This window comes from Balaenoptera acutorostrata, chromosome 10 (assembly GCF_949987535.1).
Source record: "Balaenoptera acutorostrata chromosome 10, mBalAcu1.1, whole genome shotgun sequence".
NCBI classification, from domain to species: Eukaryota; Metazoa; Chordata; class Mammalia; order Artiodactyla; family Balaenopteridae; genus Balaenoptera; species Balaenoptera acutorostrata.
The window spans coordinates 98,850,747-98,868,586 of record NC_080073.1 but is presented as its reverse complement, the minus strand read 5'-3'; the positions used below and the strand labels follow the sequence as shown (position 1 = coordinate 98,868,586).

At 38.1% G+C, this 17,840-nt stretch overlaps 1 protein-coding gene across 1 annotated transcript in view; it reads left to right on the top strand.

Annotated features, from left to right (window-relative positions):
• Positions 1 to 17,840, top strand: part of TMEM170B (transmembrane protein 170B) — a 31,834-nt gene that overhangs the window by 4,542 nt on the left and 9,452 nt on the right. The window contains exon 2 of the mRNA XM_007173949.2: positions 14,119 to 14,289. Within this exon, the coding sequence (XP_007174011.2) occupies positions 14,119 to 14,289 (171 nt within the window). The remainder of the gene's footprint in view (positions 1 to 14,118; positions 14,290 to 17,840) is intronic.

Below are 17,840 nucleotides of genomic sequence, written 5' to 3'. Positions count from 1 at the left end.
CTGTATGTCACTTCCCACAGTGTGTGATTCTCAGGATTCCTAAATTGTTTGTTAACTGTGTATAGGTTATATGCTTATTCAGCTCACTCAAGTAGAGAGATAAGTGGCTTCCTTCCTTCTCATATACTTTTTCTTTCTCTGAATATGTCCTAAATTCCTCTTCCCCACCACAACCTAAAATTAGAGTCAGAATGTATATACTCTTTCAGTTTTATGGGTAACCTAACTTCAAAAAAACGATCTACAGTGAAATGTATCCTTTTGCTTTACTTTTATTTTCTTCAACTATTTTGGCTCCCAACTTTGTGTTCCCACCCAAATTTGGTTGCCAAGAGTTTAGAGAAGAATTTTTTACTTAGAAGGAGGCAGGATCCCTAAACCCCCGGATAAACACAGAGCCGGGCTCGGGTTGGGAAAGGAATAATTGGTTCCTCGGAAAAAAGGCAAAGTCTGGCCTCAGGCTCATCCCCTCTCTCAGTGTCAGCAGCAAGTGTGGGCGCAGGTGCTCCTCTCTCTTTATTGGTATAAACATCGGGAAGCTGGGAATTCAAACTGGAATGAAGGTCAAGTGTGTGTGTGTGTGTGTGTGTGTGTTTACAAAATATATATGTGCTTATTTATTTTTACTATATACATACACAGTTATGTTTCCCTTTTAGATTTTTTAGTTGCTAAGCCACTTTAGTGTTAATAGTGATTATCAGAAAAAAAAAGAGAGAAAGGGGGGAAAAAATTGGGTACCTAGTATACATACTTGTAATTGTTCACACCTCATACTAGTATAGCCAGCAACTTTCTTTGGTGGTGCTCCCAAACAGGTATGCTTCTCTCAGTACCTGCACGTATTCTAGTGTCCCATTAGGTTAAGTTCCTCCTCCTAAATGTTCTATTATAGGAGGTGAGTTTATGCAGATAAAATTATTTCAGATGTCCAATTATAGAAATTTATGTTTTGTAAATGTAGCCCTAAAGACAATGTGCTACTCTTCAATATTTGTGCCAGACCCCAAAATTTACTTTTTCTGAAATACATGTGAAAAATCCCTTACTCTTTTGTGGTACTGAGCCAATTAATAAGTGCTGGTATGATTTGTACTTTATAGGACTTTGCCATTTGGAAGAATTACCTGTGTTATCGAGAATGAAGCCACTGTAATTTTTCAAAAATTAGAATTGCCATCTTCAGGTTTTTACTTTCCTAATACCCATCTCATTATCTTTGAATCATATATCAGTAAGTATCCTCTGGCGGTACCACATCCAAGGTCCAGATGATATTTCTTAAACCTAAAGCAATTTCCAGATAAGTCTTGGGACTGTGTAAGCTATGATTTTGATTCTTAAATGGTTAACTATCAGAATATAAATATATTTATCTTTGCTTTGTTTAGTGATTGGAATAAAGGACCAGAAAAGTAAGATAATTCAGGAAGAGAAGTTAGAATAACTAGGGATATTTTTCCTGTAGAAAGGAATTCTAAACAGAAGAGGAAGGATGAGGCAGAGGTGGGGAGGAGGAATTGGAACCAGGGAAGGAAACTGGAATTAAGAATGGTCAGATGTAAGAGGAGAGCCCAGAGAATTCAGCGCATTGAACTTACCTTAGAATCAGATGAATAATTCTAATAATGGCTATATTTATTGAACCCCTACTATATGTCAGGTACTGTACAAAGCATTTTGCATGCATTTTACTTACTATAATTGAAGTGGCCATAGAATGTATTGTTTTATTAAATGTATATAGAAGAATTATACTAAAAAGCAGCATCTAGCATTTTCAAGGATCAATCTTGTTGGATATTTCTTGATCATGAGCATTTGCCAGTCTCTGTGGTAAACACTGATAAACAAAAATGAAAATGTCAATCATTGTCCATAAGGGGTTCATGGTGTAGAGAGGCGAACTAACCTTCAGGTTAAGTCGTACTTTGGCGGCTTGCTGAGTTCAGGGAGAACCAGGTAATGGGACTTTGAAGACAACAAAAGAGGTAGAGAGCAGAGAAAGAACCTGTTTAAGGGATGATGGAGAGAGAGGAGAGGTGATCTGTTTTGAGGATGGTTCAGGAATACCACCAGGACTTGATTAAATTTAAAAGTATTTTATTGTTCTTGGATAACTATGTGTAGCCAATATGTTTTCTTTTATTAATTAATAATTAATTAATTAATTAATTTTGGGGCTGCATTGGGTCTTAGTTGCGGCGAGCGGGGGCTACTCTTCGTTGTGGTGCGTGGGCTCTAGGCACACGGGCTTCATTAGTTGTGGCGCGTGGGCTCAGTAGTTGTGGCACACGGGCTTAGTTGCTCTGCGGCATGTGGGATCTTCCTAGACCAGGGCTCGAACCCGTGTCCCCTGCATTGGCAGGCAGATCCTTAACCACTGCACCACCAGGGAAGTCCCGCTAATATGTTTTCATTATAAAATTCTCTCTCTCTCCAGTCCCTACCATGAATTACTTTAATCCAGTATGGTTACTAAATCTTGCTACATATCAGAATTACCTGGGGCTGGTTGAGGGTACAGTCCATAGACCCAGTCCACAGCTATGGAATTAGAATCTTTGAGACCAGGGCCTAGGAAGGTACATTTTAAACTAGCTCTTAAGGTGATTTTATTACTGAGAGCTCAAGGATTGGGAACACTGGATTTTTAAAAAATGAAGCTTTTTTGTGATCAATTTGTAACTGTGTTGTGATATATAATGCAAGTGAATGTGGAGTGTTTAGTATAGCTAAAGACTTATTAAAATTTCAAGATCAATGACTCATTTCCAAGAAGATGCTATAACCCAGTTTTTTTAGGTGACTGTCTTTTAACATTAGAGGTTAATATTAGAATTTATCTTTTAAAAATGTTTTCTTTACTTATATGAGCTATTAGCTATAGAGGAAAATTCTTATTAAATGGTAGTACTTTAAAAATTCTAAACAGTTTAGTTATATTTAATCTGAAGTATATGGGAGAACTAAACATTAACAATGTTTATGTAAATACTTACATAATGTGCAGTTATTGGAACTTCCCCCACTAGGATAAATTGGGTTCTGCTATATTTTTGTATGCAAATAAAGAGTCTAAAGAAGCAATAGGATCCTTGAATTCATGAGTCAGTAAACAGTTTTATCCTTGAATGCTATTAATTGTCTCTCGTACTTTAGAAAAGCCACATATTTTTTTAAAATATCTTTATTGGAGTATAATTGCTTTACAATGGTGTGTTAGTTTCTGCTTTATAACAAAGTGAATCAGCTATACATATACATATATCCCCATATCTCCTCCCTCTTGCGTCTCCCTCCCACCCTCCCTATCCCACCCCTCTAGGTGGTCACAAAGCACCGAGCTGATCTTCCTGTGCTATGCAGCTGCTTCCCACTAGCTAGCTATTTTACATTTGGTAGTGTATATATGTCCATGCCACTCTCTCACTTCGTCCCAGCTTACCCTTCCCCACTCCCCATGTCCTCAAGTCCATTCTCTATGTCTGCGTCTTTATTCCTGTCCTGCCCCTATGTTCTTCATGACCATTTTTTTCTTAAATTCCATATATATGTGTTAGCATATGGTATTTGTTTTTCTCTTTCTGACTTCAGTCTGTATGACAGACTCTAGCTCCATCCACCTCACTATAAATAACTCAATTTTGTTTCTTTTTATGGCTGAGTAATATTCCATTTTATATATGTGCCACATCTTCTTTATCCATTCATCTGTCGATGGACACTTAGGTTGCTTCCGTGTCCTGGGAAAAGCCACATATTTAACCAGACCTTGGTTTCCTCATCTATAAGACAATCCAATGACAACAATTTTCACATTGATGTTAAAGGAAAGATGATCTAAAAATTTTAATGAGTTAAGAAAAAAGTTGAGAGATTTTACTGTGAGTTAAGAAAAACATTTACCCGTTTGCATATAAATTTGTTTTTTTAGTCTTTAAAATTAAGAAGCTTTCTTTTTTAAGTGGGGCTTCAGACCTTTAATATGCTAATTTGTAGAGTGAGGTTTAAGACCTAGAAAATCTTTGTTCTCTGAATACCATTTAATAGTTCTTAGAATTAGGCCTTCTTAAGACTTGGTTTAGGAAACTCTGGATTCAATATCTGATGATCCCTTCCAGTTCTGAAATTATCTGTGTTTTTGTTTTTTAACCCCAGTATGGCATAACTGCTTCCTGAGGATTACTGTCATCATATCAAAGGTGTGACTGTTCTGACCGTGCTTGTGCATTACTTGTTTTCCTAGTTGTGCTTTTATTTTCTGATCTGTCATTCATTTGGTCTCTTATTTAGATTTAATTTTAAGAGTTTGTTACATTGGGAGTTTCATTATAAGTTATGCTCATTGATGTGAAAAGTTCATTTTTGAGTGCTCAGTGTAAAGATCTTTGGAAATACTGTATCATGAGATTGTAACATTTTATCAGTCACTGAAAAGATGATTTTTTAGGTCAGTGACTGATTCAAACAAATATGTTGTTACTGACATTTTTTTGGTAGGACATGTATAATTTAAGATGCTTAAGGGCATATAAGTAATAACAATTGAAACTATTGTATATTGCTCTGTTATAACTTCATAATAGATTCGGATTTTGCCATTTAATCCTTATACTTTTATAACTGAGTAACTAATCGATTATGGGAAAGAACAAATTGAATGGCATCTTTTAGGAAGGTAGTGCTATGGCTTAAATGTAAAGCAAATTTTGAACTATTTTAAATAGCCTTAACCTGATTTTTTTTTACAGCAAATGATATTCTGATTGTTTTAAATTAAAAATTTATTTTTCTAAGAATTTTTTTTCTATTCAATGATGAGTACTGTAATTTACAGTTTAAAATTATATAATTAGCTGGTAAAAGGGTAATTTAGTTTAAGTGGGTAATAAACAGTATTGCCGTAAGCTTTGAGAGAGGCAGTATATTCAAGCAGCTCTTGAAGATGTCACAATTAAATTTAAAAACTAATGTTTTTGCTCTCTTTTAAGAAGTGGAAGCAGACAGCTATTAAATATCTACAGTAGCTTTAACTTTGATGTTAAATGAGGCTTCAAGTGAAAAAATGCAACAACTTATTTTTAAATCTGGTTAAAATATTAGAATGATTAAAAATAAGAAAACATATCTTTTTTAAAAAATTAATTAATTAATTAATTAATTTTTGGCTGCGTTGGGTCTTCGTTGCTGCGTGTGGGCTTTCTCTAGTTGCGGTGGCTTCTCTTGTTGCGGAGCACAGGCTCTAGGCGCGTGGGCTTCAGTAGTTGTGGCACACGGGCTCAGTAGTTGTGGCTCGCGGGCTCTAGAGCGCAGGCTCAGTAGTTGTGGCACACAGGCTTAGTTGCTCCGTGGCATGTGGGATCTTCCCCAACCAGGGCTCGAACCCGTGTCCCCTGTACTGGCAGGCGGATTTTTAACCACTGTGCCACCCGGGAAGCCCAGAAAACATATCTTTTATGTTTACCTTCATTTTAATTTCCTTTGTTGCTCACTTCTTTGTGGAGCGTTAAGTTTCCATCTAGTATTACACTCCTGTTTGAAGAGCTTCCTTTAATATGCCGTGTAGCTCAGGTCTACTGGCAGTTAATTTCTCCAGTTTCTTTTTTTTTTTTTTCTGGAAAAAAGTCTTCATTTCACCTCCAGTTTTGAAAAATGTTTCTCCTGAATATAGGTTCAGGCTTTGCATTTTTTTCCCTTTTAGTCTTTTAAAGTGTTATTGTATTTTGTCATCTGGTTTGGTTGCTTCTGATGAGAAGTTTGCTGTACTTTTTATCTTTGTCCCTCTGTGTGTAATGTGTCTTTTTTTCTCTTTCTTTTTTCCTTATTTCTTCTTCAATACTTCCCCTTTATCTTTGGTTTTTTAGTCATTTCACTGTGGTGAATCTAGGTATGTGTGTGTGCTTTATTTTTGTTTTGTTATTTTTTAGTTCCTTTGGGAGGTCTTTATCTTGCTTAGGATTCTCTGGGAGTCTTAGATTTGTGGTTCGATATCTTTTATTATTTTTAGAAATTTTCGGCCACTATTTCTTTAAATATTTTTCTTCTCCATTATCTCTTTCTTCTCCATCTGAAACTCCAATTACATGTATGTTAAACCATTTGAAATTGTTCCATAGCTTTTGGATGGTTCCTTTTTTCCCTCCTACTACTTCTTTTTTTTTCCCCCACTCTTTTTTCTCTTATATTTCAATTTGAATAATTTCTATTTGTCCACTTTTACATTCACTGATTCTTTTTTTAAAATTTTTTATTGAAATGTAGTTGATTTATGATGTGTTAATTTCAGGTGTATAGCAAAGTGATTCAGTTATATAGATAGATAGGTAAATAGATTCTTTTTTAGATTCTTTTCCATTATAAGTTATTACAAGATATTGAGTATAGTTCCCTGTGCTATACAGTAGGTCCTTGTTGGTTATCAGTTTTATGTATAGTAGTGTCTATATTTTAATCCCAAACTCGTAATTTATCCCTCCCCAACTTTCCCCTTTGGTAACCGTAAGTCTGTTTTCTATGTCTTTGAGTCTATTTCTGTTTTGTAAATAAGCCCACTTGTATCATTTTTTAGATTCCACATATAAGCAATATTATATGCCAGGGGTCCCCAACCCCCAGGCCATGGACGGGTACCGGTCCGCGGCCTGTTAGGAACCGGGCCGCACAGCAGGAGGTGAGTGGCAGGCGAGCGAGCGAAGCTTCATCTGCCGCTCCCCATTGCTTGCATTACCGCCGGACCCATCCACCCCCGCCCTGGTCCATGGAAGAATTGTCTACCACAAAACCAGTCCCTGGTGCCAAAAAAGGTTGGGGACCGCTGTCATTTGCTATTTGTTTTTCTCTGACTTAATTTCACTTCATATGATGATCTCTGGGTACATCCATGTTGCTGCAAATGGCATTATTTCATTCTTTTCTATGGCTAATATTCCACTGTGTCTATATACCACATCTTCTTTATCCATTCATCTGTGGATGGACACTTAGGTAGCTTCCACGTCTTGGCTCTTGTAAATAGTGCTGCTATGATAAGTTCACTGATTCTTTGCTTAACTATGTCAAGTCTACTGGTGAGCCCATTAAAGGAAGTCTTCATCTCTGATATCATGGTTTTTTTGTTTTTGTTTTTGCCTTTTCTTGTTTTTTTTTTTTTAAGCATTTTCATTTGACTTTTCCTTGGACTTTCCACCTCTCTGCTGAAATTCCCCATCTGTTCATGTGAGTTGTCTACCTTTTCCCTGAGAGTCTCTAACATGTTAATTGTAAAGTCCCTGTCTGGTTGTTTTAAAATCTGGATCATCTCTAAGTCTGATCACTTTATTTCTTGATAATGAATTGGTTTTCCTGTTTTTGAGGGTGTCTTAATTCAATATTTTTTTATTGAATTAAGGACTTTGTATGTATAACAGTAGTGACTGAGGTATATAATATCAATATTTATGCCTGGAAATGGGCTTCTACTGCTAGACCAGTAGGGTGAAGGTTGATTTAATTTAGTCAGGAGTGAGCCGAGTTTGAGCTTTCTTGTTATGGTTCCCTTCAGCGCACCCCAGGCTTCACATTCCCCAGAAGGTGCTGTTGTTGCCTTGTACTCAGGGTGGGGGCTGGGTGCTGCAGGGTTGGTATCAGTGTTAGTGCTGTATTGTCAGCCTTTAGCCATCTCTGCAAGCCTGCACCATGGAAGAGGTGTCTCTCCACACCCTTGCCTTCCCCCAGCCACAGCCTTGCGTTGCTCATTACTTGGGGCTGGGGAAGTTTCTCTCTTGTCCTGTCCAGTTTTAGTCTCAGGCAAGCGCTGTGTAGTGGGGTATCTGGGGGGGGCTGTCCACGGTCCTGCCTTTCTGAACCGTGGTAGCCACACTCTCCCTAGTATCTGTGATTGGTCTTGGGCAGGAGTCTTCTATCCTTCCCTCAGCAGTAACCGACTCTGCTTAGAATAGGATCCTGGGTCCTGGATGGTTTTCTGCCCCTCCCCCAGGGGTAAAGGATTTTTCCTTCTACTCTTCCCCAAGCTGGAGCTGCAGTGGGTCTTTGCTTGTCCCCTGAGGGTGACAGGATTTGCTGCCTTCCAGCAATGGCTAAGGCTTGTTTTGAATAGGAAAAAGGTTTCCAAGAAGCACGCCAGGTTGTCTATGTTTCCCTTAGCAGCCACTGATCACCTCCTGTAGGCCAACATACATCACTGGGGTGGCTCTCTCCAGTCTCCGTCTTTCTAGGGAGTGCTCGGTAGAGACCCGTGGAAAAGAGCTTGTAGGTGACTGTGCACTTTCCTTGTGTCACTTACTCCAAGCTGACAGGTTAATCGCACACTTGGACTTTAACTGTTGGTTAAAATTTTAGCTGATTTCTTTTTACCCACTTGTATGGTACCCACTTCCTGTTCCTGTGCTTTGCCACAGGAAACACAGTGAGTATGTCAGCTGTCTCCTTGGAGGGTCTTGTCCCTCTTTGAAATTCAGGTTACTTCGTTATCTTGTAGCATCACCTGACTGATGGGCTAAAGAAGAGCTATGATTTTGTAGTTTATCTTTGTCTCATTGTTAGGGTGAGAGTGACATTCTTTATAGCTTTCTATATCCTAAATTTGATTCAAATTTATATCTAATAACAGAATTGTGTTAGTAATCATAGATTTAAAATTTGACAAATCATGAACTTAGGAAGATTGCAGACACAACAAACTTGAGATTTACTGCTTTTTAAAACATGGCCCATAATATACATGTATAGGTTGTCTTCACATTTTTCTACTTGACATATTCTTGCCTTTAGCTTCTCTACTCCTTGCTTCTCACCAACATTTGAATAGTATTGCTGATGTATGAAACACATTTTCCCACGTTTCCAAACCTGACAGCATTGTCGTCTATTCAGCTGTCCATAGCAGAAATCTGGGAGGCCAGACATCACATCTTCCTCACCTCCATCGTCCAGGCCATCAGCAAATGCTAAATATTTCAAATTCTTTTCAATCCTAAGGCCAGTGCCTAAGTCCAGGCCTGAGTTTCTCTTGGGACTCTTGAAATATTCTGATAGTCTCTCATCTCTTTCTAGTCCCCCTTTCCCATACTTGCCAGGATAATTAATTTTTTAAAAGGTAAATTGTGATTGTATCACTTCCTTATTTAAAGTCTTTCATTGGCTCCTCATAACCTTCAAGCTTCAGGATAAAGTCCACATCTTTAGGGTCTGTAAGCACCCTCCCTTCCCCACAAAAGCTGCTCCAGCACACCTCTATAATCTGCAGCCAATTCTCTCCATATTTCTCGGCTTTAGCCAAACCGGAGGTTTTGCAATTGCATATTCTCAGTTGTACATAATTTCATGCTTAGATCATTTTGTCTTAGCGCAGTTTTTCACTCTTGGCTGTGCATAAGAATCAAAACTTTAAAAAATTCTGAAGCCCAATTAAGTCAGAATTTCTGAGGGTGATATCTCTTTTAGGCTCTCCCAAGTAACTCCAACACCTAGCCAAGGCTGAGAACCATTAGCTTCGAGTGCCCCACTCCCCATTCCTCACCCTCATTCCATCTCCAGTGTGTTTATCATTTGGTTCAGTCCTGTTTATTTTAAAAATTCAGGTGGCAACAAATTCTCTTGGGATCTTTCTTGACATTTCTCCCTCTTGTTCTGTGTAACTATGGGTGTATGTACCCCATAGCGTCAGCTGCATACTGTGCCCTGAAGAACCTGTGGTATTAGAATATATGCCATTGACAGACCATTAGTTCAACACCCAAAGTGTCAGGTCTCGATAATATATGAAAGTACTGTGACTGTAATTTTCAGTGGGGTGTGGGGTGACAACCCAACCCCCTGGAGCATGTGTCAGAATCATCTAGACCAGGAGTCAGCAAGCTTTTTCTATAAGGGACCAGTATTTAACATACTCAGCATATATATAGTAACTGCAGTAAATATTTTCAGCTTTGTGGGCCATGTGGCCTCTGTCATAACTACTCAGTTCTGCCATCGTAGCATGAAAGTAGCCATCGACAATATGAATGAGTATGACTGTGTTCCAGGAAAACTTTATAGACACTGAAATTTGAATTCTGTGTACTTTCTATGTGTCATGAAATACTGTTCTTCTGGTTTTTCTTCAACCATTTCAAAATGTAAAAACCATTCTTAGCTCGCAGACTGTACAGAAACAGTTGGTGGTCAGATAGGACTCATGGTCCATACTTTGCCAACCCCTGATCTAGGGGATTTTTTCAAATTATAAATGCATCATCTCCCTGAGAGTTTAATAAGCTGCCTATGTGGGACACATCCCCAAACTGAGAAGTCACTGGTGTCAGAAACTAAGGGGGGCGATTGCCACACCTTAGATTTGCTGGAATGAAAAAAAAAACTGGAGGTAACCAAATTTGAACACAGATTATTTAAACATATAATGAGGACCATTTCTATAAAGAAGATAGAAATTATGAACAGCTCCCAAATTTAGTCTTACTGGTATGTTATTTTCACCTTGAGGCTTAGAGTATGTTGAATACATATAAATGTTCAGTATCTACTTGCTAATGATTTTGTTAGAAGGGTTAGATATGCTATAGAGGATTAAAAATTATGTTTAGTGTTTGTCTATTGAGATAGGTTTTGTTGTTTTTATGACTTTTGGATTTTTTTAGTAAGTACCTCTTATGTAACCTTAGCCTAGAGTGGTGATTTCTGTCTTTATTGCATGTCATGATTATCTGGTAGAGTTGATGAAAATATAATTGTTTAGGTCCCCCCTCAAGTGATAGTTTTAGTTGCTCTGTGGGTAATTCTTGTGAGCAGTCTGGGTTGAGAAGCATTGGCTTCATAGAGCATGTTCTCCTTTGATGAATTCTAGAATGAATAACTATCTTTTAAAGACAGTGTATCTGCAGTAAAGTAAAAAAAACAAACAAACAAAACCAGGCTGGTTGCTAAAAAATAATCAGTAAAGAATAAAATAATATAACCCATCTCCTCTCTTATCTTTAAAAGATAGCCATTGTTAGAATCTGTTTGTGTTTCTCTGTACCTACAATTTTTGAACAAATAGAATCATACAATATGTACCATTCTTTGACTTGTTTTTACTTAGTTAATATATTCTAGATATCTAGAGAAATTCATTTCTCATAAATAATTTTGTCCAAAGATTAAAATCAAAAGCATAGAAGATAATTTTTAGTGACTTGGCAACCAGGGCTGAGAGAGATACAAATTGGGATCAGGGCTATTTCCAGAACTGTTTGGAGACTGGAACAAATCACTACTCCTCTGCCTCTTATCCCACTAAAAGTAAACAAACACACTGCAACAATTCAGTTTAAGATGAAGATTATGAACAGCCTTGAATAGGGAAAAATAATGAGAGGGCTTTAATGAAGACGGAATATCTCCTTTCAGTGAATTACGGTAATTGTATGGACGGCATGCTTCAAGGTTTCTGTTTTGTAGAGTGTATTTTGTTCGGCACCAGCAAAGTCTCCCTCTGGCTTCATCCTTTTATTGTCGCTCAGTTGCTAGAAGCTTGGATTAGGTGGGATATGGGTGGAAAGAGAAAGCTGGGCCTCTGGGTGTTCACGTTAGCCGTACAAGCCTGCACAGGTTAAGAAAAGGTGGTCGTACTCCTCTCCCGTTCTTAGCACCTGTTCTTTCTCTAGGGCTCTGGGGCATCTGTCCTCGCTCTACTCTTAGGGTCCTGCAGTTCTCCAGGTGTCCTGCGTTTGCCAATAGTGAGTCAGACCTTAGACAGACTTGTTTATCTGGAGTAGATCCAGGTCTTCAGAGGCCCTGTTCACTGACATGGTTGTATTGATCTATCAGGTAATTTAAAATAGTAGTAACAACATGAAATCTAAATTAATTGTAGATATTCTCAGCAGCATTCGGTTTTTTTTTTCCATGATAAATAGCGTGATTAAGAAAAACAAAGAAACATAAAAATAAATTTGAGTTTGGGCAGTTTGTTTGTGCTCAGTCTGCTTGAGGGATAATCCTGGATTGGTCATTAGAGGACCATCTGAGATTCTGTTTCAGTTGTATAATTCTTTGATATCTTGGGGATTTGTAAGACATTAGACTTAATTTTCCTAATTATTAGGTAAACTGACTATAGCTATATAGTCAGTAGGCAAACAACATTACTTATAATGTCAGATAATCCCTGTTCATAGTGTTACATATAGTCAAGAAAATTTTCACTCTACCTGTATTATAAGGACAACAAATAAAAGTGCTTTGGGGGGTAGCCCTGGTAAGAAGCAGGATTGGGGATCAAGGCAAATGGCTGCTCTTATTAAGAGTAGGTGCCTGTTCCAGTACCTGTCTCATCTCAGAACCGCCTTGATGAGCATCCCTCCCCACCCTGTTATTGCTGAATTATAGTCTCGCTTTGTTAGGGTCACTCTGGAAAATTATATCTTTTAAAATATAAATATTCTTCAGGGCAAGTTAAGCATTTTTGTCTTTATTTTTTATAAATTGAAGCTATTTGTTTGGGAATGACAGTGTGAAAGCATTACTTCTCTGAAAGCTGGAAGAGAAAAACCTCGAAAAGGCAAGCTTTGTCTGTTTTTCCTTAATCACCAGCATCTCTCTCTTATGCCATAGAGAAGCATGCGTGGTACTTTAACACTGAAAAATATATCAGATGTCTCTTCCTTGAAATGATTTCAAATTATAAGTCCATTCTAAGTGTCAATTCCTTAAACTTTTAATTTTGAGATAATTGTAGATTCACATGCAGTTGTAAGCAATAATACAGGGCTTCCCTGGTGGCGCAGTGGTTGAGAGTCTGCCTGCCAGTGCGGGGGACACGGGTTCGAGCCCTGGTCTGGGAAGATCCCACATGCCGCGGAGCAACTAGGCCCGTGAGCCGCAATTACTGAGCCTGCGCATCTGGAGCCTGTGCTCCGCAACAAGAGAGGCCGCGATAGTGAGAGGCCCGCGCACCGCGATGAAGAGTGGCCCCCGCTTGCCACAACTAGAGAAAGCCCTCGCACAGAAACGAAGACTCAACACAGCCATAAATAAATAAAAATAAATAAATTAATTAAAAAAAAAAAAGAAATAATACAGAGAGAACCCACGTGCCCTTTACCCCATTTACCCAATGGGAACATCTTGGAAAACTGCTGCATAATATCAAAACCAGGATATTGACATTGATACAACCCACCAAACTTTTTCAGATTCCACAAGTGTTGCTTGTATACCTGTACTCATTTGTGTGTGTGTGTATTTAGTTCTGTACAGTTTTATCACTTGTGTATGTATCCACCACCACAGTCAAAATACAGAGCAGTTCCATTGCCACAAAGATCCCTTGTGTTTGTAGCCATTTTAAAATAAGAAGTCCCCCATTTCCCTCTCACCCAAGTCCTTGGCAACCACCATTCAGCCAGAAAGAGAGAGAATGAAAGGCATGCTCATCAATTGTCTGTAAACCAGGCTTCAATGAACAGTAACTGAGACTACATTGAAGAAAGAGTGATAGAGCTTGAGGAGTTCCTGCTAAGGACTAGCATATGACCTGAGACAAAGAATTAAAAAAATTCTGACTGTTTCTTTAGTATGTACAGGTGAGAGCCAAGAGGGAAATGGCCTGAAATTCTTAAAATCATAAAAGATAAAAATCACTGACATTTCTGAATTCTGAAGGTAAAGATCAGTTCATTTATTTATTGAACAGATAGTTTTTGTACTTATTGTACTTATTATTTGAATTAAGTGGTAGTTTTTAAAAATGTCTGGGCACTTAGTATAGAAGATAGAAAATTATATATCAAACAGCAGTTAATTAACTTATACAATTTATTGCAAGAGATTTGCAGACATGAGGGTTTATTAGAGAAATTAATAGATTATAGCTATATGATGGGCACATTTAGAGGAAATTAGAGGCTTTGACCTTCTGAAGTCATGGAGGGAATGATTTCCCCATCAAGCATTAGTGACGATGATAACTGTTAAAATTTATTTAGTAGTACTATGTATCAAGTACTGTACTAGGCATGGTTTTAATCTGTTATCTCATTTAACCTTCTTCCAGACCATGGGTGCTCACTATTTGTTAAACTGGATTTTCTAAGATGTTTTTCAACAGAATTATTAACACTTTGCTTTTCCTTTCAGAGATGTGGTACTGGATCTTCCTCTGGGCTCTCTTCTCCTCTCTGTTTGTCCATGGTGCTGCAGGAGTGTTGATGTTCGTGATGCTACAGAGGCATCGGCAGGGGAGAGTAATCTCTGTCATTGCAGTCAGCATCGGATTTCTGGCTTCCGTGACTGGGGCAATGATTACTAGTAAGTTGATTTAGTTTTAAGCACATAATTTTATATGCACTTACAGTTTTGGTAACTTTATTCTTATTGTAAATGCAACAGTGTAATCTTTCATGTAGAATATTTCTCAGCACTAACCACACTTCATCTAGAAGGTAAAGATCAGTTCACTTAATTACTGAACAGATAGTTTTGGTACTTCTGCTGTATGAATACTCATTATGGAAGGTTTTGGGGAAATGGAAAAACTTGTAGAAATTGGCAAGAGGTAAAGCAGTTCGTGGGAAATTTTATCTTATAGTGGATGTAGTTTCTGCTTTAAAGGAGCTCATTATGTGGTAAGGGAGAGAGGTAGGCACACATATGCCAGTGATAATTGTCATTTAAAAAAAGTGAAGATATAGCTCTTAGGTCCTTGATGTCATCTGCCTGTGACTACAAAATAAAAGTGCACTTCCTTCTTTTTTTAAAAGTATATTCTAAATATATTACAGATAATTTGCCTTCTTTAAAACCAGGAAATCAAAATTGGAATAAATTCTAATTTTGACATACTTAAAATATTTTTTAAGCTTTAGTTATTATTATTTCACATAGTCTTAATTTTTAACCATTTCAATAAATTTCAGGACAAATTGGTTTATTTATATTTTAAGAACAGTTGGAAGTTTAGAAGTAGCAATTACATGTTTTTTTCCTTTTAAATTCTTGGGTTTTAAAGTTTTTAATTTTTTTATTGATGTATAGTTGATTTACAATGTTTCAGGTATACAGCAAAGTGATTCAATTATACATATATATGTATTCTTTTTCAAATTCTTTTCCATTGTAGGTTATTACAAGATATTGAATACAGTTCCCTGTGCCATACAGTAGGTCCTTGTTGTTTAGCTATTTTATATATAGTAGTGTGTATCTGCTAATTCCAAATTCCAAATTTATCCCTTCCCCCCCTTTCCCCTTTGGTAAGCATAACTTTACTTTCTACATCTGTGAGTGCGTTTCTGTTTTGTAAATAAGTCTATTTGTATCATTTTTTTTTTTAGATTCCACATATAAGTGATATCATATGATATTTGTCTTTTTCTGTCTGACTTCACTTAGTATGATGATTGCTAGGTTCATCCATGTTGCTGCAAATGGCATTATTTCATTCTTTTTTATTCTGAGTAATATTCCATTGTGTATATATACCACATCTTTATCCATTCATCTGTCCATGGACACTTAGGTTGCTTCCATGTGTTGGCTCTTGTAAATAGTGCTGTAATGAACATTGGGGTACATGTATCATTTTATTTTATTTATTTATTTATTTTTTATTTTTATTTTTTTAAATTTACTTATTTTTATTATTTATTTATTTATTTTTGGCTATGTTGGGTCTTCATTTCTGTGCAAAGGCTTTCTCTAGTTGTGGCAAGCGGGGGCCACTCTTCATTGCGGTGTGCGGGCCTCTCTCTGTCGCGGTGTCTCTTGTTGTGGAGCACAGGCTCCAGACGCGCAGGCTCAGTAGTTGTGGCTCACAGGCCTAGTTGCTCCGCAGCATGTGGGATCTTCCCAGACCAGGGCTCGAACCCGTGTCCCCTGCATTAGCAGGCAGATTCTCAACCACTGTGCCACCAGGGAAGCCCTATCATTTTAAATTAGAATTTCCTCTGGATATATGCTCAGGAATGGAATTGCTGAGTCATATGGTAACTCTATTTTTAGCGTTTTAAAGAACCTCCATACTGTTCTCCATAATGGCTGTACCAATGGACATTCCCACCAACACTGTAGGAGAGTTTCCTTTTCTCCACACCCTCTCTAGCATTTATTATTTGTAGACTTTTTGGTGATGGCCATTCTGACTGGTGTGAGGTGATACCTCATTATAGTTTTGATTTGCATTTCTCTAATAATTAGCAATGTTGAGCATCTTTTCATATGCCTAATTGGCCATCTGTATGTCTTCTTTGGAAAAATACCTATTTAGGTCTTCTGCCCATTTTTTGATTGGGTGGTTTGTTTTTTTGTTGTTGAGCTGTTTGTATATTTTGGAAATCAATCCTTGTCGGTCGCATCGTTTGCAGATATTTTCTCCCATTCCATAGGTTGTTGTTTCATTTTGTTTATGGTTTCTTTTGCTCTGCAAAAGCTTTTAAGTTTAATTAGTTCCTATTTGTTTGTTTTTGCTTTTGCTTCCATTACTTCAGGAGATAGATCCGAAAAACTCTTGCTGCGATTTATGTCAAAGAGTGTTCTGCCTATGTTTTCCTGTAGGAGTTTTATAGTATCCAGTGTTACATTTAGGTCTTTAATCTATTTTGAGTTTATTTTTGTATATGGTGCCAGAGAAGGTTCTAATTTCATTGTTTTACATGTAGCTGTCCAGTTTTCCCAGCACCACTTTTTGAATTTCTCCATTTTATATTCTTGCCTCCGCTGTCGTATGCAGATTAATTGACCATAATAGTGCACTTCCTTCTTAAACACAAATTATTATGACATAAATCTCCCCTGGCCTACTAGAAATTAGCCACTTTACGGTGTCCTCCAGCTGTTTGCAAGTTTTCTACTGTGCTGCCTCATGTGCATGTCCTACAGTCCTCAGGTTCACTCCCTCTGACCTTCTCCTCTTAGCACTGTACTTAGGCCCCAACTTCAGACTTGGGTTCTGCCGTGCTAGTTGAGCCAGAACTTAGATGCATCCTGTTGAGCCTGGAGGGGGCCTCAGCCGCTTGCTTCGTGTGGTTCTGCCAGACACTGGTGCTTCTCTCTGCTGTGTGGTCTCGTCACAGCAGGTGAACAGCAGAGCTTCTGTTGCTGTTCACTCTGTCCAGCTTCTGGGAGGCTAGGGCAGCTGGCTGTCGCTGCTGGATCTGCTTCAAGACTCGCCAACGAGGGTGTCTTCCTTTCTAAGTTCGTTCTTAGCCCCAGAGATGAGAGGAAGTCCTTTTCTTCCATGGCATCAAGGCCTCCCTCCTTCTGTGTCCCACAGTCACCTTTTCCCAGAGTGATCAGCACACCTTGCCTGGAGGGGAGAGCCCTGTTCCCATGTCTCTGGGTTTATCCTGTGGCACAAATGAGACAGTCATAAAACAGTTGCGGGAAATAGGGAGTAGTCTATTTTCTCATCCTGTCTTCATTTACTATTTGGTTTTTGTGTGTTATCTTGCGTTAGGTTTTTGTTGTTGCTGCATTCAACCTGTAGATTTCTCACATGGTACTTCATTCATTTTGCCATACGTAGAGTTTAAAACAAGCAATCGGATTTAGCTGAAGCACCGAATGTGCAGAGTGGAGTAGTAGGAAATTCAGTCGGAAAGAGCCAGATCCTCAAGGATCTTGGACGGCCAGCCAGAGTCTGGACTTTATTCTGTGGGTCATGGAAAACAATTAGGTATTTTAGAATGGGGTTGGAAAGGGGCAAAGCAATTCAATAGGAAAATTTATTTTATGGCTGAATGTAGAATATATGTGAAGAAAGGACCAAGAAGAAACTCTGAAAGAGCAGGGACCTTGTCTGTCTTCATCACTGCTGAATCTCCAACAATAAAACAGTACCTGGAATGGAACAGATACTCAGA